The following is a 26,847-nucleotide window of genomic DNA, read 5'->3' on the forward strand; positions in this document are numbered from 1 at the left end:
GAATGTTTCAGCAGGCAAGTCACACCCATGAATTCTGGGCTTGCCTTGCATTCAGCTGCCAGTTAAATAAAAATATGGCCCCTGCCCCTCTTTCTCTCTTTCTCTCTCTCTCTCTTTCAGGACTGGGAGTCAAACTTGGGGCCTCTCACATGCTAGGCAAGCACTGAGTTACACCTCCAACTTTTTCTTTTTCTTTTTTAAAGGACACATCTTTCTAACCCAAAATTATTTTCAAGGGTGCGCTATAGAGAGGGAACCAAATAAATGCCTTATCTTTCAGGAGCAGAGCGCAAAGCCAGGACACTTACTGGAGGACCTGCAAAACATAAGCAGAGAAGCCATCATCAGCATCGAAGGCAGAGAAGGTTCCTTTGCCTGTTCTCAGCACAGTTACTTGTCACCTCACCTCTGCCAAGGCTTTAATGGGGTCACAGCTGTTTCCTGTAATAGCTATACAAACAAGCATCAGTCAGTCCCAAGGCCAAGTGGCAGAGCAGAAGAGGCATCTTTGTCCTTGGAAGGGCCCAGATGGTCATGTGGGGGTAATGACAATTACCACATGTGTTGATTGGTTCATGCATTCATTTCATGAAGCTGGTTGGTGCTGATTCATGTTGGGTTCTAGCAACTGAGTGATCATTGACCTTGTTCCTGCTTAAAAAAATAAGTTTTGGGGTTCATCATGGGTTGGCTTATTTCTATCGAGAGAAAACACTTTGGGGAGAGGGAAGAACTGGAGTAAGGGTACATGGATCTGTGGGTGTGAGCAGAGGTTTGGGGTGGGGGTGCCTATAGTCCAGTCCTGAGGTTAGGTGTGCATGAGGGCTTTGAAAGGGACCAGTCTAGAAACACTGGTGGGTGCTGCCGCTGATACTTGCCCCACAGCAGGTGAAGGCTTACAGAGAACACTTAGAAGAAAGATGGGGGGGGGTGTGTGTCTGAGAGAGAGAGAGAGAAAGAGGGAGAGAGAGAGAGAGGAGGGGGGAGACTGAGGGACAGCTGTAATTGGTTAGCGATGCCATACATTCTAGAAAGTGGGCTCCACACTTTCCAGTACTGGTCCAACCAGTGACTCCTCTGTTCCTGTCACATCTCAAACCTCACTGTAGAATGAGGTCACATAGAACATGTGGCCAGTTGATCAATAAATATTTATGGATGGCCCACTATGAGCCGGGAGCTGCCGGAGGTGAAGAATGGGACCTAGTAGTGAGTACAAGGGGCAGGACCTTTGACTCATGGAATGTTTATTCAGCAGACAGACACTTAAGGAAACCCTGTCTCTGGGGGAAGCACAGGAAGTTCCAAGCACTCAACAAGGAGCTGCCCCAGGATGGCTGAGTCCAGGAGGTGAGAGAAACAAGTTACCGGGGGGAGGCAGGGGAGGGAGGGAAAGCTCAGAACACCCCAAGCTTTTGAGGAGCAAAGAGAAATGGAGCAGAATGCAGTGGAGGGAGGGCCTGGGAGCAGGGTCCAGTCAAGGATGGAGTCTTATTTCCAAGATATGGGAGGGAGAGGGCTTGATCCTAACGGCAGCAGGATGTCACTGAAGGGTTGGGCATGGAGGAGCAATGGGGAGCTCAGGGGTCACTGCAGGTGTCCCTGGGTGGGTGATGAGGTGAGAGTGAGTCAGGAGGCACTAGTCAGAGAGGAGAAATGGGGCTTGCTGGGTGACCAAACGGGTGGTTAGGGGTTGTATGGAGGAAGGAGAGAGAAGAGCAGGATTTTTGACTTGGAAAACTGATAAACTAATACCCAAGAATGGCAGCACGGGCAGGGGGCGGTTGTGGTGTCTGACTCTAGTCTAGTGGGCAGAGCAAGGTGTTGGCAGCTCAGACATCCCATCGACTCTTCCTTTTCAGACAATGACCTTGCTTCTTATTTTGCAAAGGAGCCGTGGGACAGTCTCCATCACCTTTTCAACGCCAGACGTACACTGCCCCTGCGCCCATGCCCATCTGCCTCTCCGCACGCCTAAGTTCATTCGGAGGGACTGACCCACCTCCAGTGAAGGTCCCTCCCTTCCCCTCACCCCTCCCTGTCTGTCACAGTGGAGCTCACCCTCCCAGGCAGATCCTTCCCAACAGCTTTGAAAGGTGCTCCAATCCCTTTGGTCCCACACCCCCTTCTAGGACTGCCCCACCTCTGCCTGCTCCCTCACGCCCAGGGTGCTGGAAAGAGGCGTCCACACTCACTGTCTTGAACTCCTCATCCTCCACTTAATTGTGACTCTGATCTGGGTTCACCTCTCCCTCTCACCAAGGTCTCTGATGACCTGCCTCCACACTAATGAACCAAGCCATTTTCTCCTGCTCATTTCACTTGGCCTCCAGGCTGGATCCCTGCTGCTGAGAGCTTTTCCTCCTCCTTCTACTTCTCCTGGTGTTTGGCATGGAACCCAGGGCCCAGTTCAGGTTCTGTCCTACCACTGAGCCACACCCCCCACCCTGACTGAAAGTTTCTGGAAGCATTTTCTTCCTGTGGCTTCCAAAATGTCACCCCCCACCCCACTTCCCTGGCCTTCGGTCTCTTTCGCTGACTCGGTTTCCTTTACCCAGACTTGAGTTTCCTTGAGGCTCAAGTCTGGGTGCTGTCTCCTCAGTTCACTTCTCTGCGGGTTCTTCTCTTCTGTCTTCTTTGAGGATCTATCCATGCTTCTGGCTACCCTCTGCAGAAGAGTCCTGACTGTTTCTCTGAATCCCAGTCTCCCTTTCCCAGCTGCCTACTTAACATTTCTTCTTGGATGATTCCATTTCCCCCAGCACACGTTCACAGCCATGCTCATGATCTTCTTCCCCAAGACTGGCTCCTCTTCCATGGTCCTTGGCTCAGGGAAGGATGTTACCATCCATCTAGTAGTTGTGTGAACTCAAAACTGAGGAGCCACTTTTGACATGCTCTCCATCCCCAATGTATTCATGCATCTCTTGTTTATTTTGTTTGTCTTTAGGTTTTATTTATTTATTTTTGAGACCAGGTTTCACTATGTTGCCCAGACGGGCCTCAAACTTCCAGGTCCAAATGATCCTCCTACTTTAGCCTTCCAAGTAGCTGGAACTATCAGGGTGCCTGGTGGTGCTGGCCCGTTGTTTCCTACTACTCTGGAATCCATCCACTGACCTCTCTCCACCACCATAACCCTAATCCCTATTACTACTGTCTCTTGACTGTTGCAATGATTCCTGGCTGGCCTCCCTAGTCACTCATTCCATGGATATTGAGTGCCTGCCCTCTGCCAATCACTGTTCTAGGCACCTGGAATACACCAGTAAAAATAGCAAAAATCCCCATCTTAATGGAGCTTCCCATCTAGTGAGAGTGACAGATGAGATACAATAAACATAATGAATCACTAGGAAGGTGATCTGAATTATACAAGAAGAAAGGTGCTTAGTGTCTAAGAAAGGGGGAACCGTTTGTACTGGGGAGGGGCAGACTGGAATGGGAAGTTTAGGAAAAATGTCACCCTGAGGTGACATCTGAGCAAAGGCCTGGAGGAAGTGTAGATTGTGGCAGGACAGATTCCTGGGGAAAGTAGGTACCAGGTAGAGGGAAGACCCGAGGGCAGGAGCGGGGCTGGTGTGTTGGAGGAGCAGCAAGGGGGCCAACGGGACTGGAGGAGAATGGGAGGCAGCTGTAGAGGCAACAGGGCTGACGCGGACTGGGGAGGCCTCATCGGCCACACCTGGGACTCGATCTTATCTCTGCCATGAGAGCCCTTGGCAGAGATAGAGTATAACCTGGCTAGCATTTTAAAAGATCACTGTGAGGAGCAGCTATTGGCAGTGATGCAGGGGAGAGGAAAGGTGGCTCACAGCCAGTAGTGGCAGCAAACAGGGTGGAAGTGGTTGGAGCTGAGATCAGTGCTGAAGGTGGCACCTCGAGGATTTCCGGAGATGAGTCAAGGAAGATGCCACGATTTTGGCCAAAGGATGGAGTTGCCATCCAGGAGGTGGGAAGACTGTGATGGGGGTTTCGCTGAAGGGATCAGGAGCTCAGCTTGGTACACACACTGTTCAGGGACACCCCAACAGTTAGAAGCTGGGGAGAAGAGAAGGACATCCTGGAAGCCAAGTTGCCAAAGCGTCCTGAGGAGGAGGGAGCGATCGCCTGCATGGTGCACAGCGCTGTGGGTGGAAGCCGAGTGCAGACAGGTTAGGGGAGAAGAGGTGAGGAATGCAAAGTCAGTGCCTTTGAGGAGTAGGGCTGCAAGACGGAAGCGAAAGATCAGAGTGGACGCTTTGATGTTCATGGGGTCCAGAGAAGAGTATTTTTTCAAGGTGAGAGAGACAATGGCATGTTTGTAACTTAACAGGAGTCATCCAGCAGAGAGGGAGAGATTCACCAAGTCGGAGGGAGGGGAGATTCCTGGAGCAATGCTGTTGAGGAGGCAGGAGGGGCTGGTGCAGAGAGGGGACGCAGGTACGTGAGGGAGCCTGTACTGTCCAAGCTTGGCAATGGGCAGGGAGGCAGAGCATGGCGCTGCTGGGTGTGTGGCTGAGGATGTGGAAGTTTAACTGGCGTTCGTTTCTGACTGTGCCCACTCCTCTAGTGAAGTAGGGAGCGAGGCTATCAGCCATAGGCGACCAGGTTGGAGGAGACCGTGGGGACTGGGATTCAAAGTGAGCTGACCCAGTGGTGTCCTGTGAGCTTCGTGGGTGCTGGAGCTGGGTATGAGGAGGGCTGGGTTTGATCAGGGGTGGAGCTTTGCTGAGTGAGAATGAGAGGCGAAAGGGAGCAGGGGACAGGTTGAAGAGACTGACGGTACTGTCAAGTTGGAGGGGATGAGGGGCAAGGGACAAGGTGGTCGGACGTGTGGATATGAAGATGAGTGAGGTGGAAGGATTGTGAGGTCAGGGAACTAAGGGAGTGGGCTGGACTCTGAACTGAGGTTTTGTGATGAGGTACTGGGCAAGGTCATGGCAGTGGGAGGCTGTGGTGGTCAGGTGGAGGTCCAACTCATTGGAGGAGACAAGGCCATGGAACCCAGAGGCCAGCATGTGTGAGGGGCTTCTATGTGAGACTCCAGATTCATTGGCCTGGGAAGGGTAGGGAGGAGGGGAAGATAGAGACCATTGATTGGTCAGTACATAAATGCAGTTAGATAGGAGGATTATGTTCTATTTTCTATCACATGGAGGGGTGACTGTAGTTAATAACAATCTTTTATATGTCAAAATAGTTAAAAAAGAGGATTTTTGAATGTTCCCAATTTAAAGAAGTGAAGTATATTTGAGAGGATGGATATGTTACTCTGATTTGATCATTACAAATTGTATACACATATCAAAATATCACACTGTGCTCCATAAATATGTACAATTATTATATGTCAATTAAAAAAATCAAATACAGAAACCTCTTCAGGGGGATAAAAGAACTTACAGGAATTCACCCAGAAGTAGTGTTGGAGAGAGGACTGGTGACCTAGGGGTTGACGTCTATTAGCAATGAGGTAGATGCAACTGGGGTCAGACATGGCTTCAAATGTGGTGACCCTCTGCCACTCCAGTCTCTATTCTGGGACCAGAGTGATGTTTTTCAAATACAAGCCTGGATCATGACACTCCCCCTCTCAACTGTCTCATGTTTTTTTTAAGCACAAAAGTCTAAATCTCATCATGACCTCCATACAGGGATCTGCCCTCTCCACTGCCACCAGGCTGCCACACTCCACTGGAGCCCCTTGAAACGGGAGAGATGTGTTATTAACAGGGGATGGCTGCAAAACTGGGAGTTATGCAGCAATAAGGGAAGTTGGACGAATGCCTCAGCATAAACCAGGAAGAATTCCAAAAGGATTGGAGATTTACATGTTTAAAAAAATCATGAAACTCCTAGAGAAAAATGTGGGAAATTTTCTTTCTAACCCTGAAGGAGGGCAGACTTTCTTGACTACAGTTCATAATCCAGAAACTAGAAAAGAAAGGTCTGATCCAATGAAATAAAGCAAAAAAGAAAAAGAAAAAGAGTCTGCAAGGAAGAAAGCCTTGTAAGCAAAGTCAAAGGCCAAATGGGGAATCATATATCTAACTCATGTCACGAAGTCTAGATACCCTGAAATAAAAACATGTCCACAAATCAACTCTCACAACATCGCCAACCTAATGGAAAAATGGACCAAAGATATGACTTGGGAGTTCACAGGTCAGAAAATACAGAGTCCTTAAAACTATGAATTGTGCATGATGATTAGTTTTTGCATTTTTGTATTGACAAAAGCAAATTCTCTTTCATAATAACAGAAATGAAGGCTAAAATTGATTTCAGAGGTTTAGTTTGCAGTCTGCTGACTCCATTACTCTGGGCCAAGGTGAGGGAGAACACACCGTGGTGGAAGGGTGAGGCACTCATGGCAGCTGGGAGGCAGAGGGAGAGAGGGCAAGAGGTCGCAGGGAAGATGCACCCTTCTAGGGCACATCCCCAGTGACCCACCTCTTCCAGCCATGCCCCACCTGCCTATAGTTACCATCCAGTTAGTCTGTCCAAACTGGGACAGACTGATTAGCTTACAGTTTTCATAATCCAGTCATTTAACTTCTGAATATTCCTGCATTAACACAGGAGCTTTTGGGGGACACCTCATATTCAAACCGTACCACTGATGAACTACCATGTGAGAGCAATAAGACAGTCATCTCACACACTGGTGGGGGAATAAATTGGTACGTTATCAATAGACAGTGATTTGGTGATACATATTAAGACTTAAAATGTATATGCTAACTGCCACAGCAATTATCCCCCTAAAATCCTGTCCTGTAGAAATGTTAACATATTGTAAAAAGATAGGTATAGCCAGGCTTGATGGTACATGCCTGCAATTCCAGCAATTCGGGAGGCTGAGGCAGAGGATCCATGTTCAAATCCAGTCTCAGCAACTTAGCAAGGCCCTAAGCAACTTAGTGAGATCCTGTCTCAAAAAAAAAAAAAAAAAAAAAAAAAAAGAAAGGACAGGTATATCAGAATATTCATTATAGAATCACTTGAGATATCAAAAACATTAGAAACAGAAAAAATGGCATTAATTAAATGAAGATGGTATATATCTATAAATAGGACATTATGGAGCTATGAAAATGATACATTTTTATATGTCTCCAAGGTATATTGTTACATTTAAGAAAAGATATTGAATAGCATATATAACATGCAGTCGTTTGTGCTAAAGAATATGCAGATTTTGACTGGGGATGTGGCTCAGGGTAGAGTGCTTGCCTATCAAGCATGAGGCCCTCGGTTTGATCCCCAGCATGGCAGAAAAAAAAAAAATGTAGGCTTTTGTTTGTATGGATATGGATCATCTTTAGGCATGAACACGAGAAAGTGGTTATGGAAGTTGTCTCCAAGTCGGGAGCTGAGGAGCTGGAAGACAGGAGTGGTGGGAACTCTTCAACCTCATGGATCCACATAAGTAGAAAAGTCAATAGGCTTGAACTTGAACATGGAAAGGAAAAAACTCCATGTTCTTGTCTGGTCCTCAGCTTTTGCTGCCTTTCCTTATACTCACCTCCACGCTCCCTCCAAGGAAGCTCATTCTGAGAGCTAAGGGTCCTGAGAGCAAAGCCCAGAGGCCTGGTCTGAGGTGTATCGCAGAGAAGATGAAGGAAGGGTGGAGAGTAATCTCAGTTCTTGGAATTAAGTGCCCACTTTCCTCAGACCATGTCATGTAACCTTTGTGGCAACCACACCAGGTGCATTTTTAGATGAGGAAACTGAGGTTCAGAAAGGTCACTATGCCCAGAGGCATGTCCTCCTGACCTGGGCAGAAAGAGCTCTCTATAGTGTACTGGACTTCCTCTGAGGTCCCTGGGAAGGGATGTGTTGTGTCTGAGATCACCCAGCTGGCAAGCAGGTAGTCTGGGCTGGAAGCAGTACTGTGGGACCCTAAACCATGGCATGCTGCACAGTCCCGGAGCAGCTTGGAGGGAGGTGAGCAGGGGAATAGCAGCGTTTCAGAGGCAAATCCCATTGCCCACTTGCAAGATTCCAGAACACCGACACAGCACCTCTCTTGGGCCTTACTGAGACCAGTTTGGGAGACTACCACTGCTTCATCACAGTGTCATTGTCACAGCTTTCTAACTAGACCCCTTTCTAACCTCACCAGCCAGAGGAACCTTAAAAATAAAATAAATAAAAAAGAAAAAAAAAAAGAAAGCCCAACCCCTCCCCAGGACTTCAAATGACAAAAAGATCCAAACTCCTGGAAAAGCTCTTCTGCATGGCCCGGTCCTTCGTTAATCCCTGAGGCCGTGGGCTACTGCTCCCTGCTCTACTCATCTCTCAGTTCCCCAAGGTGCTAGTTCTCTTGGGTCTTAGGATGCTCACAACTGCCGTGTTCCTGTGCTCCCGGGGCATGACTTCATTATCACCGCTTTGGACAGCCTTCCCCAACCGTGGCTTCTAATGACACCTCCGTTGGCTTCTATCATACTGCCTTGGTTATTTCCTTCCTAGCACTTGCCACAATCTGTAATGATTAAATCCATTTATTTGAGTGTGGATGATTGTCTGTCAGCCCCACCAGCAAGGGAACTTCCTCACAGCTGTGAGCACATCTGCCTGCTTCATGCAGGCTCCCTGCCACCTAGCTCAGGACCTGGCAGGAACGAGCACTTAAATAGGTGCTGATAAGATGAGGGCAAGAGGGACAGGAGCTGCCTAGTGGCTCTGTGCTTGACTTGGTTCTATGGAGTTTGTGCTGTGTATGCCACAGCCTCTGGAGAAGGTGTCTGTGACCAGCAGTGAGCTGGGCACCCAAGAGTGATGGATGGGCAGGGGGTGTGGCTCAGGTTATGCGGGGTCCCTGTTGGAAAATGAGGCTGGCTGAGGTAATCCCCATGGCCTGGTCCCACGGTGTGCTTTATACCCTAGCCCTTCTGCACAAAACTTTCAAACATATGCTCCCAGCACTGAAATGTGGGAGCAATTAAATAAGGGCCAGATGACTTGGGAAATAAATAAAAAGGTCTGAGGAAGTGAAGGATTCGATGATTCTGGGCCCTGTTGTATGGGATGGATGTAGCCTGACAGGGTTTCCCAAGCTGGGAACTCAAGGTTAGGAGGTATCGCTTTGGTGGGAAGTTGTCTGCTCAGTGTTGACAGGTAAGCAGAGGCAGGTGGTAGGTCTGGGAGTCCACAATGCCCACCTGGATTTCCTGGCGCCTCTGGGGCTAATCAGTTTCCCAGTGTTTCCCAAAGGGCACTTTCAGCTTTCTTGGAAAAGCAAACTGGGAAGAGTATAACCCACAGCCTGGCAGGTCCTGGTCTAGCACTGGGGGTGGGGGCTGGTGGCTGCAGTCATTGTTCCTGCGTAAGAACCATACCTACTGCTCTCTGTTACCCTCCCCGGTATGGACAGGACCTCTGCCTCTCTCATTCAGTCAGCTTAGGTAAGATGCCAAAATCCAAACCCACTCCCACGGTAAGACCAAGAACCTTCAGCTGTGTTTCTCAGGGTTTTGTTTTATTTCCCCAAAGGAGCAGGGAAAAAATTAAAAGCCTGACAGGGCTTTTAAATTGAGTTTGCAGGTTGATGCAATCAGGCTGAGAGATGGCAAATCTAGAGACAATTGTGAGTTAGTGAGCAGGGCTAAAGTGATAGGAGCTCGCTCCTGTGAAATGTGGGAGCGACCATCCCTGCCTCTCTGGATGCTATGAGGCTTGAACAACAGACGGTGTGTATGTAAGGTGACCTGTACAGCACGGGTGCGGGAAAGGCACAAAACCAAGGGCAGGATGGAATGACAGCACATCCTCTCTATCTGGTGTGTGCACAAGTGCTGCGTAGCTCTTAGGGAGAAGAGAAGCACAGCTGGCAGTTTTCCATCGTTTGGTGTCATGTTGAAGAACTAACCCTGACTGCACCACAGACTTGGAGACACTCCTATTTCAATGGCACCCCAAACGGGCCTCCAGCAGTTTGGCTGTGATGGGATGATCAGGTACAGAGCAGGCTCTCCAGAATCCAGAGCCAAGCAGGCCAGTCTGGGCATGGAGGTCAATTCAGGAAATCACTCTACTCAGTGATTTTCCTACTGGGTAGGGCAAGCAGTGGTGCCGATTAGAGGTTTGGGTGAAATGTAAAGCCATTAAAAAAACAAAAAACAAAAACATCCAGGTGTGGTGGCACACACTTATAATCCCAGCTACTCAGGAGGTTGAGGCAGAAGAATTGTAAGTTCAAGGTCAGCCTAGGCAATTTAGGGAGACACTGTTTCAAAATAAAAAAAGGGCTAAGGATGTACAGTTTAGTGGTAGAATACTTGCTCATCACATGTGAAGCCCTGGGTTCAATCCCCAGGACCACAAAACTCAAAACAGATTTATTGAGATATAATTAATATTCGGTTGTCCCTTGGTATCTGACAGGGATTAGTTCCAGGACTTCCAAAAATATCCAAATCCATGCATGCCCAAGTCCCTTATATAAAATGGTGTAGTATTTGCATAATACCTACACAGGTCCTTCTGTATGCTTTAAATCACCTCCAGATGACTTATAATACCTAATATAATGTAGATACTAGGTAAACAGTTGTTATACTATATTGTTTAGGGAATAATGACAAGAAAAAAGAGTCCGTACATGTTTACACAGAGGTGCGTTGGAGCTCTAACTACATAGCAATACACCTGTGATAGGTTGAATCTGTGAATCCAGAACCTGTGGATACAGAGAGCCAACTCTCTTAAAATTCATTCTCTCAAAAGTGTACACTTCAGTAATTCTCACTATCTTTACAAAATTGTGTAACTGACAGCACAATACAATTTTATTTTTCCTTCAGTTTTTTTTTTTTTTTTTGGTATGGGGGATTGAATTCAGGGGTACTCAACCACTGAGCCACATTTCTAGCCCTATTTTGTATTTTATTTAGAGACAGGGTCTCACTGAATTGCTTAGCACCTTGCTTTTGCTGAGGTTGGCTTTGAACTCCAGATCTTCCTGTCTCAGCTCCTGAGCTGTTGGGATTACAGGCATGAGCCACTGTACCTGTAGCTTTTTGAAATATATACTGTATTACTGTTGTCTATAGTCATACTCCTGAACAACAGAACACCAGAACTTCTTGCTCCTACCTAACTATAACTTAGTATCCGTTGTTCAACACTTCCCCAATGCTACCCACCCCAGCCTCTGCTAACCACCACCCTACTCTACCCTTATATGAGATCAATTTTTTAGATTCCACACATGAGTAAGATCAAGCTGTCCTTGTCTTTTTGTGTCTGCCTTATGTCACTTAACATAATGATCTCCAGTTCCATGTTATTGCAAATGACAAGATTTCATTCTTTTTATGGTTGAATAGTATTCCATGGTGTATATGTGCTACATTTTCTTTATTCATTTGTCAGTTGATGGACACTTGGATTGTTTCCATTTCTTGGCTATTGTGAATAGTGTTGCAGTAAACATGGAAGTGCAGATGCCTTCAACATACTGAATTCATTTCCTTTGGATAAATATCCAGGAGTGGGACTGATGGAGCAGATTGTAGCCCTATTTAAAATTTTTTCAGGAACTTCCATACTGTTTTCCATAATGGCTGCATCAATTTACATTCCCACCAATGGTGTGCAAGGATTCCCTTTTCTCCACATCCTTGTCAGCACTTGTTATTTTTAGTCTTTTTGATAATAGCCACTATTATGAGGGTGAGGTGATTATGGGGGTGGTTTTGATTTTCACTTTCCTGATGATTAGTGATATCGAACATTTTTTTCATGAAACCATTGACTATCTGTCTTCTTTTGAGAAATGTCTCTTCAGATCCATTGCCCTTTTGGAAAGGGTTTTCCAGTAAGCTGAATCATACTCTACTTTTTACGTGACTACATAATCCTTATCCCCTTCCAAAGAATGTCAAGGAGCTTACAATAAAAGGCAGTGAGATCTTTTATGATGTAGAAAATAGGAACTGAGTGATGAAGCGTGTATTTGGTAGGGTGGGAAAGCAGTGGGGTGAAAACCCCAAATCCAGACTGATCTTAAGTTCTAGCATAAAACCTAAAACAGCTTCAGTTTCTGGAAGTCAAGGCAAAAAGAGAAACACAAGGGGTGTTTCCTACCATTGAACGTGCCCAGCTCTGGGAAGAAGAGTCTGAGGCTCTGAGATAACTTGCCCTGGATTCTCTGGGGCCCAACCTGGGGTCCTGTTGGTGGTGGCTCCCTCGGGCCACTGCGCCCTCCTTGTGAGGGCAGAGCAGCCATTCAGTGAGTCATTGTCCCATGCATTCACCTGCAGGATGCTGGAGACTCAGGTGATAACCCTTAGCCAGAGGGATTAAAGAAGGCTTTCTGTAGAAGCTGCTTGAACTTGACTGGAAGGACAAAGGGAAATGAACTTGGAACAAGAGTCCAGGCAATGGAGGACACAGAGTAGACATGAGACAGAGAAGGTGGCACAGGTCTGAGATGTACTGAGGAGGAGACCAAAGGGGACTTGGTGTGGAGAAAGGAAGGGTCACGGGGGATGCTGGAGACTGCTCAGGGGAGCAGGTGATTGGTGCCTCCTCCCTGAGGTGGTGATGCTGGAGCAGAGAAGATGGGAGCAGACACTGGGTTTGGTGAAGCAGAGTCTAATCTCTGGGACCCAGAGGAAAGGACTGGGCTTTAGGCAGGGAGAGAGGTGTCCTCAGTGTCATGGGAGCAGCTGAAGCCATGGGAGTGGAAGTCTGGGGACAGAGGAGAGGGCCAGGGGCAGATTGATTTAAGAGGCAAGTGGAGTCACACAAAGAAGGCAAAGAATTAGAGGTCAGAGATGGAGCGAAACTGGCCCAGAATTGAACCAGAAGTACCCAGGGCAGCGGGGAAGTGACCAACAGTGAAGGTCAAGAAAGATCAAGATGTTACTTTAAGGAGAAAATGGTTTTATACTAGGATTGTGATCAAAGAACCACTGATTCAAATAATATAAACCTTTAAAGCATTTTCTTTAAGCAGCCCCAGATATTTAGGAAAACTAAATACTAAGATTATCCATAATCGCACTATCACACTTAAAAATAGAATAGTCCTTAAGCAGTGAATGTTTCATCTGACTTGCAAATTTTGCCACAGCCCTGATGGTTTCTCTTATCCAAGCTCATACTCTGAAACTCGTTCTGTTGATGCTGAGATTGTTAACATCCATCTGTAGTATCTTCTATTCCTGACACGAGGACAAAGCAATGTGAAAAGGGATGGGGGCATATGAGTGCTCAGATGGACTCTTTCTTTTTGCTAAATAAGTAAATAACATTTACTGAATACAGAAAAGAAAGAAAGGAAGAAACGAAGTAAGTAACGAAGAAAGCTAAAGACTACAGAGTGTCTGCTGGTGTGGCCCTGAGGAAGCCATTGGTAAATGTGGCCTTTGGGTGAGATGAAGACGGGGCTGAGGGGATGGGGTGGATGCCTCTTAGGGAACAGTTGCTGAGAGCCAGGTGAGGGGAGTGGGTAAAGTACTGGGGACTGCGCAGTGTGAGTTTATTTTGGGTGAAATGGAAATGCTGGGGAGGAAGGTGGAGTAGACAAGTGAGTCAGTCTGCAGTTTGCCTGGAAGGAGGAAGAGCCTCCCCTGATGGCTCTCTGCCAAGGGAAGGAGAGCCAGGTTTGGGGAGGGAGTGAGACATGCAGGAGAACTGTCCTGGCGGGTTGACAGAACATGGCAGAGACTGTGGGATGGCAGAGTCGTCGCAGCCCACACACGGCAGAGGCTACTTCAGAGTGGCTGACAAGGGCTTGAAGTTTCCAGGGCTGGTGAACAGATTCAGGGGGTGGTTGAGGGCAGAGGTGGGGCAGTCCTGAAATTATGGATGTCAAGAAGCCAAGAAAAGACAGTGCTGGGCACTGTGGCCTCTGGGGACAGCAGCTGGCATTAGAAAGGGGAGGAAGAATGGACCCAGGACCGAAGGGCAGGACTGAAGGTGGGGAGTAGGTGGCCGACACCTCTAGCCAGGTTCTGGGCCAGTTGTGGTCTTCCCAGCCTCGGTTTAGAAACTAAGAAAACCGGTACTCACCAGGGTCGCCTCTTCTTCCAGGCTTGCCACGCCGTCCAGGGGCACCTAGATAGGAAAACAAGGATGGACTCGTTGAGAGGGGAAGGCAGTGGGCTTGGGCGCAGCCTGCCAGGTGCTGGTTCGCCACCTGCCCACACCTGCGACAGCATCCTCGGAGCAGCCTGCTGTGAGGCAGGCCTGCTGGCGGTGGAGAGAAGAAACCCCTTACTTCTGCTGCACCTGCCTGGCTCCTGCAGGCCCTCCCTCCCTGCTGGGCTGCATGCCTCACTCATACTGCAATTCAACCATCTATTCACTTGTTCATTCGCAAGTCCTTCCCCAACCAAAAAGATTTACTCCCAGGACTCTCCTGAGGCAGGAGAGTTTACAGCAGAGAAATATTAGACTTTGAGACAAAGAAGGCTGAGGGAGGGAATTTTCTTAGGAAAGCCCTGACAAATGCTTTCTGGTATTCCTAAAAAAAAAAAAAAAAAAAAAAATTGCCAACACAATCAAGACCAATAAAGACACTATGGAGACATTTTAAATACTTAAATTTGATAACAAGAGGCACCATGCCATCCATCCACTGTCCTTCCACTACCATCCACTGGAACCTTCAGTTCCTTCCTTCCCACCAGCCCAGGGGGATGCTTATACATTTGTTGCACTTTATTGCAGATCATGTGCACACCAGTACGTGATCCAGTCCTTCCTCCAGACCATTTTCCCCACTAGTACTGGAATTGGAACCCACTGCCTCGCAAAAGCTAGCTCTGAACAGAGCTGCACCCCAGCCCCATCCATCTGTTTTAAGCCTTTTCGAATTTACAATTGCAGACCATCCTGCCTCCACCTCTAGCTCTCCACCCATGTTGGTCCCTGAGACCCAAGTGGCCTTGATGCTGAAGGACTCTGGGCCACTGAATACTGGCCAGCTCTCTGCCCTGGTTTGTGGTCCTTGCCTTTCATTGTAGAGTGGAGGCCTTGAGGCCTCTGTCATTGTTCCTCATTCTGTCACCTCTCTTGCAGCTCGCTGCAGACTTTACTGATGTCCCTTTGCCATATGCTCTGCCTCCCTTCCCACTCCTCTTAGTCTAATTATTCCTGATTCTCCCATCTTCTTAGAGGAAAAGATATGCAGAGGTGAAATTGTATGTAATTACTACGTTGAATTTGTAAATGACATGTGTACTTCTGTCTTTTCTTGCCTGATCATGGCCTGCTAGGCTCTGAGCTGGGCACAAAGACTACAGAGAGGCAGGTATTATAAGGCATTGCCCTTTCCAGCGAAAGTCAATCTCAAAATCTCTCATGAATTCCCAGAATAACCTTGGAGCAGATGCAGGAGGTTGGCCATGAATCAAGTCTGAGGTTGGTGGTTCATGGAAAAATGAGTGTATGTGTCTTTCCCTTTTTTCCTCCTCCCCAGTTTTGAGTGAGAGGTCAGGCCCTTAATACACCCCTGACTCAGGGGTTGGTAGAGCAGAAAAGTAGATATAGTCCTGGATAAGAGGTGCTTCCTGACTTTGGTTAAGGGGGTACTCTGGATGGGGAGGAGGGAGGCTTCCGAGAGAAAGTGAGGAAGGGCCCCTCAGTGCTTTGCTAGACCCAGAAACATACTCAGGTCCATGGGTGAGGTGACAGTGAATTTCCTGGCAGATTCGTGGGCTGAGGACTTGAAGTCAGAATGGTTGGCCAAAACTTAAACATTTAAAATGTGCTGAGTCTCACAACCCTGAATCTTGAGGGGAGAAAATCACCCCGGTGACATACCCCTTGATTTTCCCTCATTCTGGGCACAGACTTTGAATTTGGAGTTTGGAGCCAGTTCCCACCTGAGAGTCACCCTGTTGCATCCTCCTTCCTCCACTCCCAGGGGCCATATTGCTTTGGTGGGGCCAGGATTCCAGCACCCCCATAAAAATCACTTGTCACACCTGTGTGGGTTTTATCGCTTATGAAGTGCCACCAGGCCCACAATCTAGGCTAAGGCCTGGGACACCTGTGCCTACTGCATGGCTAACTGTGTCTCTGACATCTCCACCTGGGTGTCTCACCAACAGCTCAGGTCTCTGGTAGCCCAAGCGCCCATCTTTGTCCTCTCTCTAGCACCTTGGGAGGGGCTGAGGAGGCCTGGGAATCCCGTGAACTGCTCATAGAAAAGTAAGCCTCCAGTGCAAGGGGCTGGAACCTGTATCCTCGGCCTTTTCTCCTCTGTGGACACATCTGTTTTCAGGGTGAGGAGGGATAGGAACAGGAACCCACAGGCACACTCAGCATCATGCTCCTCTGCTTGCACTCGGGAGAAGACCTAGTCTTCACCCTTGACGTTTCAGGGCTCTTGCCAGACCATGGAACGCCCATGCTTAGCTCTATCAGGTCACTTGTCCTGGGCCTCAGGTGTCCAGAAAGGGGCCATGAGTGGGGAATAAGATGGGCTTTCTTTGACCTGAAGTGAAACCAGCACTGTGGTTTTCTGATGGTCATCACTGGGTACAACTGTAAAAGTCTCCGTCTGGGTAACTAGAGCCAGATTTGACTTCACCGAGGTGGCTGAACGAATGGATTTGTCTGGGTGGTTCTCCTGGGTGGCATGGTTAGGCAGCAGGCCCAATGGAAAGGGATGCTAGCAGGGCGGGTGGCTGCCCTGGCAGGGTTGAGTGCTCCACCTCCCGGAGCCTTTGGGCCCAGCTCCCAGCAGGCATGGAGCTGGGTGGGGCCTGGGATGTCACTGAGTTTGCAGGGCCTGTGGGGCTGCAGGCCCAGCATACTGGATGTGATTTCCAACTGAAAGAGTCCAAATAAGAGAAAAAGAATGAGGTGGCTCGTGAACATTCTCTGATAGCTAATCTAAACCAAGTATGGAAGGCCTTTGTGTGACTGCCTCATGAATGGACAACTGGTCTACCCTTATTCTGAGATTCACACTCAAACCTTCCACTCCACTGGGAGGTAACATGCCCAAACTCAAGTTCACCTCCCATTACTTGCCTTCCCTAAGTGCAGGCATCACCAATACCCAAGTAGCTGAGCCAGATCCCACCTGAGAGTCACCCTGCTGCATCCTTCGTCCTCCATGCCCAGCCTCGACTGGTTCTTCATTGGCATCAGGCAAACTCCCAGTACCTAGGCTCCATCTGTCCTTCTACTATGCCATGCCCTCTCTGTTAGGAGACCAGGTGATGGTGTTGAAGGAAGGAGAGAGAGAGGGGGCCTCCTCCTCATCATTTCCTGGCATTCTCTTTAAGAGACTGTCATGTTCGACAAGACCCAGGGCTTAGAGGAGACACAGGATCACTTGGTTTGGTGGGCACAGGTGTTGGAGAGAAGGAGCGCTCTCTGCCTTTTTTTTTTCACCTGCTCCAGGAAGAGAGGTGGTGAGGGCTGCCAGAGCTGGTGAGGGTCCCACACTGACTGTGGGCTTCTCACTCTGCTGCTTCTGCAAACAGCAAGGCAGACACACACAAGGACAGGATTGTGCAAGCTGCAGAGGTGGAAGGCCTTAAGGAGGGCTCTTTATAAGTTTCTAGGCCACCATGGAAAGTGAACTTGGTTCAGCATCTCTTAGTTTGGATCTAGAATGTTCCCCAAGGTCTCATGTATTCAGAAGTGTGACTTTTGGGAAGTGTTTGGGTCATAAGAACACTGACCTCATCAGTGGATTAATCCACTGATGGCTAAATGGACTACTGGGAGGTGGGACCTATTTGGAGAGAGTAGGTCCCTGGGAGCGTGTCCTGGAAGGGTTCATCTTCTCTCTAGTCCCCCACCTTATCTCTCTCTCTGCTTCCTGACTGCCATGAGGTGAGCAGCTTTCCTCCACCACACCCTTCTGCCATGTTGTTCTGACTCACCTCAGGCCCAGAATAATGGAGTCTGCTGACCATGAACAGAATTCTCTGAAACTATGAGCCAAAATAAATCTTTCCTTCTCTAAGTTCTTCTTGTCAGGTATTTTGGTCACAGTGATGAAAAACTGACTAACACAGCAACTATGGTGCAGACCACCTATTCATCCAGCAAGCATGAACTTGGAGCACTTTTGCTATACCCCAACTGTCCTTTGAGGAAGGTGCTAGTGTCCCCTCCATAGATGAGAACTCTGAAGCTAAGCCTGGCAAAGAGACTTGTTGCTGGTGCCTTCTGGGGCTTTTCATAATCAGTTTGTGGTTCCTAAGGTTTCAAGGACAGTTATGCCTGATACGACTCCTGTGGAAAGGAGAGCCCTCTTGGTTACAGTTAAGATACCCAAGAGAGCAAAACCAGAACCCTGCTCAGGGTTTCCCCTTGTTGGTTTCCTTCCCCCATCCCTCATTTCTACGAGGAGGGGAACTCTCCTGCAGTTGCCGCAGACTCAGACCCTCATGAGGGCAACTGTCTGGCTTGATTTACCTGTTCAGGGGTACATGGGGAAACTGTCTGGGAGGAAGAAAACAGATTTTTTCTGAGATTGTTGCTGGAAAAACTATCCCAGCTGCAAGTCTACAGATGATAAAGATCAACTTGGGCTGGGAGAATGTCATTGTCCCCACTTCTACACGAGAGTCATGTGACTCTAGGTCCAGGGTTGGCAACTGTAGGGACATTGATGTTTACAGTGGGTATCACAATAGTGGCATGGGCAAAGCCTCCTTTTTTTTTTTTTTTTTGTCTTTTGGTACTGGGGATGGAACCCATGAGTACTTTATCACTGAATTACATCCCCAGCCCTTTTTGTTTTTCATTTTGAGACAGGGTCTAGCTAAGTTGCTGTAGAGTCTCACTAAGCTTTTGAGGCTAGTCTCAAACCTGCTGTTATGGTTTGGATGTGAGGTGTCCCTCAAAAGCTCTCCTGTGTGACAATGCAAGAAATGATTGGGTCGTGAGTCTTAACTCAATCAGTGAATTAATCCCCTGATAGGGATTAACTGAGTGGTAACTGAAATGTAGGGTGTGACTGGAGGAAGTGGGATTTGGGGGTGTGACAAGTGAAGACACTCTCTCTGCTTGCTGATCACCATGTGAGCTACTTCCCTGTGCCACACACTCTGCCACGATATTCAGTCTCACCTCGAGCCCTGAGGTATGGAGCCAGCCTTCTATGGACTAAGACCTCTGATACTGTGAGCCCCTAAACAAACCTTTCCTCTTTTAAAATTGTTCTGGTCAGATCTTTTAGTCACAGAAGTGAAAAAACTGACTAAAATATTTGCCATCCTGCTGCCTCAGCCTCCTGAGTTGCTGGGATTATAGGCAGGTGCTACTGTGCTGGCAAAGCCTCATTTTTGAAGCTGTGGGCAGCGGACATCAAGGGAGTGCCTGAGCAGGAAAAGACCTGATCAATATAGAAGCTGTTCAAGTCTGAATAAGTCATACAACCTCTCTGAGCCTTAGCCTCCCAGCCCTTGAGGATAACGGTTTCGTGATGGTGGCAACTATGTATACCTTGTAGAACAGGTAAAGAGATGAGCTGGCAGCAGAGGACACAAAAGGGATGCTAATTTGGAATCTCAAGAAATAACCAGTTGGAGTGGCTCCTGGGCCATTAAAATGCAGGGTCTTGATATAATACATGGGTTTTTTGATGTTCTGTAGCCACGGAGAGACACAGCAGCTCCACTTAAGAAAACGTGTGGACAGGACTCAGCTTTATCTTGAGTGTACAAGGGTAAGGTCAACCCATGGAAAGTCTGGGCTGTCCCTAATCAGTGCCTGTCTGCAAACCTAGGCACCAGAATGCAGAGGCTGAGCAGTCTAGGAAAGGGTTTCTCCATGAAATCCTGAGGTTTCCGGCATAGCACGGACCAGCAAGGACTCCAGCTTGTTGCTAAATGACTCAGGATGCCTGTGTCCACCATCTGCATGGTAAATAGCTCCAGGAGGATTATGCTCTGTTTGAGACCAGACAAAATGGAACCATTTCTAACTTACAGAAGCTTCCTCTCTTGTTGGGATGGAGAACTCACGCCAGTGGCCAACTCCAAAGGGAAATCCTGAACCCTGACTTCCTTTAAGGTTGCAGTGTCTTTGAGGTCTTGACTCTCAAAGTGGTGGTGTCCCCTAAGCCTTTCTGCATCTCCCTTCCCTGAGGGCATCTTCCCCAGCAACACCTGTCTCATTGCTGACCTCTTACAAACTGGAGCCACCCTTCCCCAGCTGGGCTGTGCAGGGCACAGGCTCCTGGTTCTCTTTCTAATGTTCTGACTGCCTCCTGGGCTCCTGGCTGGCTTCTCAGCCCTCAGCCCTGTTCCTGCTCTTTCCTCCTGTCAGCTCCTGAGGGCAGGGACTTTTGTGCAATATTTCTAATTGTATCTATTCAAAAGTTCCACAAAATGTTTTAATCTGTCTCTGTTCTTTTCTCCCTATAGATTGGGGGAACTAAGGCTCAGAGAAGCCAAGCAATGCTCCCAGACACAATAGCTAAAAAGGTGAAGTCAGTCCAAGTGTCTCTAGATGGAAGAATGCGTAAGCAAAATGTCATACATACAAAAGGGGTTATGGTTTGGATCTGAAATGTCTCTCAAAAGATCATGTGTTGAAGACTTGGTCCCCAAGGGAGCAGTCTACAGAGGTGGAAGTCTTTGGAAAGTGATTGGATCTTGAGGACTCTGACTTCATCAGTGGATTAATCCATCGATGGACTCATAATTTAATAGGCTATTGGAAAGTGGTGGCAACTTAGGAGATGAGGCCTAGTTGAAGGTCCTTGGTGTGACCTTGAAGGCTATACTTTGTCCCCTGCTCTTCATATCTCTTGGCTTACTTCAAGTTTGCTCTCCTATGTGCCCGGCACCATAGTGTTCTGCCTTGCCACGGGTCCAAAGCAATGGGGTCACGTCGCCATGGATGGAAACCCTCTGAAACCATGAACCAAAAACTCTCTGCACTCCTTTTAAGTTGTTCTTTTAGGTATTTTATCACAGTGATGGAAAACTGACCAACACACAGGATATGATTCAACCTTAAGAAGGAAGGAAATTCTGACACATACACAACACGGATGAACCTTGAGGATATTATGCTAAGTGGAATAAAAGTTACAAGAGGACAAATAACAAATGATTCCCATTATATTATGTTCATCTATTAGTCAAATTCACAGAGGCAGAAAGTGGAATGGTGGTTGCCGGGGGCTGGGGTGGAGAGGGAGCTGGGGAGTTAGTGTTTCATGGGGACAGAGTTTTGGTTTTGCAACAGGAAGGGAACTCTGAAATGCGAGGTGGTAATTGTTGCATAACAATGTGAATCCATTAAATGTATGTTTAAAAATGGTTAAAATGGTAAATTTTAGGTTATGCATATTTTAATCACAAATACAAAAACAAAAAAACTAAGTAGTCCTAGGATTCTCAGCTACCAGGAACAGAGCTAGGCCTGATAGAGTCTGAGGTGATGCCGTGGGTAACCTCAGCTGAATGTCTACCATGGGCCTGCCTGGCACTGTATAGTCAGAGAAGATGGCATCCCTAAGGTGACGATGGTATCCTTGAGGTCATACGGTGAGAAAATGGCAGAACCAGGACTAGAACCCAGATCTGTGGGACTCCAGAGCTCCAGAGTCTGTTCCCTGAACCTCTCAGCTACTGTGACCGGGACCAGACTCTTAGCATCCCATTGGTGATCACAAGCCTCATACATGCCCTTGACCTAGTTATTCTCAAAGGGAATGACCCTCTTCCCGAACTCTGAGAGGAGAGCGAGGGGAGGTGATTCTGGATGCTTCTTTCTTTGACCTTCAGCCTGGAGCTCCCCGAGGTTGCCTGGGGTCCTGGTGGGCTGGGCCTTGAGCAGAAAATGGGTGGGGAGAGTCCTGGATTTGAGCTTTTAAGACCAGATAAGTAAAAATGTCTCCCTAGATCATTTGGTTTTACAAGTCTCAGACCAACCTCAGAGGTAAAAACTTACCCAGGTGGGGTTGTTCTCTCTGCTCATTTCCATCTCGGTCTAACAGTCTTTTAACCCTGAGGAGGGGGACAGGTGTGTTGTGGGGTGCCTCTGGGGTAGGCCTGGGGGCTGTGGTACTCCTGGAGGAGTACCAGAGAGCTGGCAGTCAGGTTAGCTTGTGCTCGCCAGGACTGTGAAGACTGCCTTCTGGGAAGTAAAATCACAGCCTCTTGCTCGGCAAACCCCATTCATTCCAAGGTTGCTTTGTCCCCGCAGTCCTGTCTGTGATTATCCACCACGTCCCTCTGTTGCAAGGGCCCAAAGCAGTTTGAAAAACCAATGCCACAGACTGCCAGGGTTTTAAGACACTGCCCTGTATGTCTGGGCCCAGGGTTGTGGTCCAGGCTGGTGAAAGATCTTGACTAGCCCAGGGACCAGATCTGGTGAGCTCCCTTGCACATTGTGCTACTGGGTGAACAAAGGAACAAGGCCCAAGTCAGGAGCTGCTGGGTTCGTGAATGGCCCAACCAAGGGCCCCATGTGGACACTGCTGTTCTCTCCAAAGGAGCTGACGGTACCCGCCAGCCACAGCAGGACCCTGACAGTATTTAATTAAAACAGGAATTAGTAGGGACCATTTATTTAGTATTTATGCTTGGCACCAACCTTGATTCCATGGTATTAACTCATGTCCCTCACACCAAATCTATGATTTGGAAGGCTATGATTATTATCTCCATTTTACAGATGAATAAACTGAGGTACAGAGAGATTCCCTGACTCTGAGGCCATATAGCTAGTAGCGACTGAAGCCACGCAGTCTGGCTCATGAGGTTCCCTCCCACCATAGAAGGTACTTGTTAGAGGTAAGCGGTTAAACTAGTCCACAACTTTTATAACCATGTCTTGGCATTTGTTATTTGTTTATTTTTTTAATATGCCAGGAACCACACAAAATGGAAGTGGCCCAGGGATGGCCCTCCAAGGTCTGTGAATTAAATCTCTAATTGAAAGGCCACATGCTGGGGGCAGCACTGAAGACTGGGAATGGCTCCAAGTCCCTTGAGGCGTGCCTTCCTGAAGCCATCCCAAACGGCTGCAGTTTACGGGCAGATTCCTCCAGCTCAGTCAGGAGTGGCTTTCACGAAGCCTTTAAAATGGGGCTGAGGAGTCCTGATCCTTACTCTTAGCAGTGCTGCAGTGCAACCACCCTATGTCAGCCCGGGTCCCAAGAGCCCTCTCCCGAAGGGTCCTGGTGGGGAGGGGAGGCCTATTGCCACGCGTTAAGCCTGTGTAGAACACTTGCTGGGTACTTTTGCTATCTCTTTAATCCTCTGAGTCATTTTGAGATCTGACTGGCCCCATTGACAGATAAGGAAACTGAGGCCCAAAGGGGACGTGATCTGTCCAAGTCTGGGCCAGGGCTCTTGCCTCCATCAGTGTTGGCCTCCTGAGTTCCTCCTTTTTAGGGCAATAGATTGTGGTTTAGGTGTCAGAGCTAAGAATGGAATGTCTCATCCAAGGGGTTTAGCAAAAGATCTGGAAAGAAACAGAACATAGGTGAAGGGGACTAGCGTCAGTGGATGGTGTCTAGACCTGGGGGCAGGGCTCAGTATGTGTTTTTGGTCAAGAGTGTGTGTGTGGAGTGTTCAGAGAAGCAGAATATAAACAGTATCAGAGTGGAAGCACGGGTTTTTAGAAGCCTTCAGCCCTCTGTGTCTTAGAATAGAGACTTAAAAAAGAGCAGCTACTCGAGTCCTTTTGATTGACTGATGTAAGTCATGTGGGTGTCCCCTGTTGGGGAAGCCAAGTGCCATGGTTTCAATATGCCCCCAGGTTTCATGTGTTGGAAACTTCATCTCCAGGGCAACAGTTTTGGTGGGCAGGACCTTAAGGGGTGATTAGGTTATGAGGACTTGGTGCTCATGAATGGATTAATCTGTTACTGTAGAAGTGATTTGTTGTAAGGGGAGTTTGGGTCCCCTCTCTTCCTCTCTCCCCTCTCCTCTCCATAGCTTCTCTCTCCCTCTCTTGTCCTTCTGCTTTTTATCAGGGGATGACACAGCATGGTGTCTGTCACTTGACATGGACCCCTTGACCTTGGACTTCCAGTCTCCATAACTGTAAGAAACCAACCTCTGAGGAGGGCCAGGCATGATGGGGCACACCTGCAATCCCAGGGACTGAGGAGCCTGAGACAGGAGAATTGTAAGTTTGAGGCCAGCCTAGGCCACTTAGCAAGACCCTGTTTCAAAATAAAAACTTAAAAGGGTGGGGGATGTTGCTTAGTGGTAAAGCACCTCTGGGTTCAATTCCTAATACCAAAAAAGGTATAGAGGAAGAAATCAATTCCTGTTTTTCACAAATGCCCCAGACTCAGGTATTCTGTTGGACAAGTGCAAAGTGGCCTAGGATACCCAGTAAAGGGTCATGTCTCAGGCTTGGCAGCCCTCCGCCCCTGGGGACTCAGGCAACTGAAGGGAGGATGGAGAAACTCTCATGAAGAGTGAGTTGCCTCTCTGGGTGACCGAGAGAGACCATGACCCTTACCTCCCATGGGGGCTCAAGGCCATGAGAATGGCTTTGAAAGGGCTGCAGGGGCCCTAACTGGTCATCAGGCCTAGGCAGGAAGTGAGAGAATTCCAGAGAGGGGATATGGATATTCTTGGTTCTCAAAGGGTAGAGGCTAAGAGGTTAACTGGAACATGGAAGGATCCCATACCCAGGCAAAGGGAGGTGTTGGCTCCAGAGGAAAGGTGGTGCCGATGTGACAGCTGGCCACTGCTACTGTGGGCGTGGGGTGGCCAGCAGCAAGCTTGGGGTGATGGCTCTTGCTGTATGTGTGGATGGTCTAGGGCTTGGGCACTTCGTCAGCCCCAGATCTGTGCTACTGCAAACGAACTTCCTCCTGGGGCCCACCATCTCCTGGGATCCTGTTCCCTGTTGGAAAACAGGCTCCAGCGAGGCGCACATAAACCAGCACACCCCAAAGATGCCAAATTCTTCAACTCTTCATTCACCCCAAAGCCTTAATCACTGACACATGGGCCGATCTATTCCTCCGAACTTAACGAAGGCCAGGATTTATTGCTTTCAGAGAATGCAAAGCTTTTTCTTTTTTCTTTTTCTTTCTTTCTTCCTCTTTTTTTTTTTTTATAACTTAAAAGGCCATTCATGTGAGCTTTGATTTTCATGAGAATTCCTGACAACCTGCATACAAAATCCCCACCCTGCTCTTCTCAGAAAGTTCTAGAAAGGGTTGGTGAGGCCAAGCAGCTGGAGGTCTGTAGAGTATGGTCAACGGAGTGGTGGGCATGGACTTAGGAAGTCAGATGGTGGTGGTCGGGGGAGCTGACCACTCAGCATACATCACCTGCTCCCATGTGATTTGACATTGATGGACCCTGGATTTTGTATTCCCAGCTCCCTGAGACAGAGAACAGAGTTCTTCAGTGGGACCTAGCATGATTTAATTTCCACAAGGAACGGTGAAGAACTTCAGTGGGCATTAGGGTGACCAATTATCCTGGTGTATCTGGGACTCTCCGTGCTAAAGCCAGGACAGTTTCAGAAAATAAGGATAGTTGGTCACCCCAGTGGGCAGTGTGAGGAAGAAGGCTCTCAACAGTGCCCTTCCACCCCGACTCCCTAGCCAAGGGACCTTCCTTCTGTTCCTCAAACCTGCAGCCAATTTCTACCCCCGGCCTTTGCACTGACTGTGTCCTCTGCCTGGGACACTCCTGCACATTTGCATAACTGACTCCTCCTTGTCACTTCCTGGACCACCCATTCTAAACTGTCCTGCCCTCAAGACCCTTTGCTACACACTCCTGTTTTATTTTCTTCTAGTCACCTATCTATTTCAAAATTACCTGTTTATTTTATTTGCTTCTTCTTGCTGGGTACTGAAGCCAGGACCTCAGACATGCTAAGCAAATGTTCCACCACTGAGCTATATCCCACCCCTGCTTAAAAAGTTTTTAAAAATTTAAATCAACACATAGTATTGTACACATTGACAGGGCACAACGTGGCATTTCAATTTATGCACATGACATGCAATGATCAGATCAGTCTTGTTGGCATATCCATCACCTCAAACATATCACTTCTTTGTGTAGGGAACATTTAAAATTCTCTCCATTTGCTATTTTGAAATATTCAATTAATTTTGTCAATCCTAGTTTCCCTACTGTGCTATGGTACATTGGAAGTTATTCCTCCAGGGCTGGGGATGTAGCTCAGTGGTGGAGCATGTGCTTAGCATGTGCAAGGCCCTGGGTTTGATTCCCAGCACCAAAACAAACAAATAACCCCCTCCAAACAAAACAACAAAACAGAGGGAGGGAGGAGGTCCTGGGGATCGAAACAGAGCAAACTATTATGTGCATTTATGAGCATGTCAAAATGGACCTCACTACTGTGTATAACTATAATGCACTAATAAATATTAAAAAACGAAGTTGAATACACACAACAAAACAAACGAAAAACCCAAATTATTTTTCCTATACATTTCTACCTTATACTCATCAACTATCCAGCCTCCTGAGTCACTGGGATTACAGGATGTGCCACCATGCCCGGCCCCTTTGTTTGATTTTTAGTGTTTATGGTCTCTTTTTCCTTCCTAGAAAGTCAGTTCCTGTCTACTGGTTCATGGCTTCAATTTCCAATTGGGGCCTGATACTCGTCCTGGGGCTGAACAACTGTTCAGAGCTTGTATAAACTCTGTTCATTAGTGGTGAAATTAGAGGTGGGGGCTGAGGTGCTGGGACTCCCCCACACTGGCCAATGTTCAACCTTGCTGGTGTAGAGCCCTTCTGGACTGGGAAGAAGTGGGCTTTCCCCAGGCTGTATGTAGCCAGAGTGCACACAGCCCAACGTATCCTTGCGTCACCTCATGTGATTCTCAGAACAGATCCTTGAGGCTGGGACACCAATGTTCCCTTTTACAGATCCTGGGATGGAGGCTCAGTGTGGGAAGGGGTT

At 47.9% G+C, this 26,847-nt stretch overlaps 1 protein-coding gene and 1 long non-coding RNA gene across 3 annotated transcripts in view; one reads left to right on the forward strand and one right to left on the reverse strand.

Annotated features, from left to right (window-relative positions):
* Positions 1–1,355, forward strand: part of LOC306663758 — a 52,364-nt gene extending 51,009 nt beyond the window's left edge. The window contains exons 3-4 of one of the 2 annotated variants that reach the window (XR_013764520.1): positions 281–542; positions 1,256–1,355. This is a non-coding gene — a long non-coding RNA (uncharacterized lncRNA). The remainder of the gene's footprint in view (positions 1–280; positions 543–1,255) is intronic. The other variant, XR_013764521.1, reaches the window with a different exon arrangement.
* COL23A1 (collagen type XXIII alpha 1 chain) overlaps positions 1–26,847 on the reverse strand; it is a 384,293-nt gene that overhangs the window by 47,581 nt on the left and 309,865 nt on the right. Inside the window, exons 3-4 of the mRNA XM_079144321.1 lie at positions 14,011–14,055; positions 309–316 (exon numbers count right to left, since the gene is read on the reverse strand). Coding sequence (XP_079000447.1) covers positions 309–316; positions 14,011–14,055 — 53 coding nt within the window. The remainder of the gene's footprint in view (positions 1–308; positions 317–14,010; positions 14,056–26,847) is intronic.

Source organism: Sciurus vulgaris (assembly GCF_902686455.1).
Source record: "Sciurus vulgaris genome assembly, chromosome: 6".
Lineage (NCBI taxonomy): Eukaryota > Metazoa > Chordata > Mammalia > Rodentia > Sciuridae > Sciurus > Sciurus vulgaris.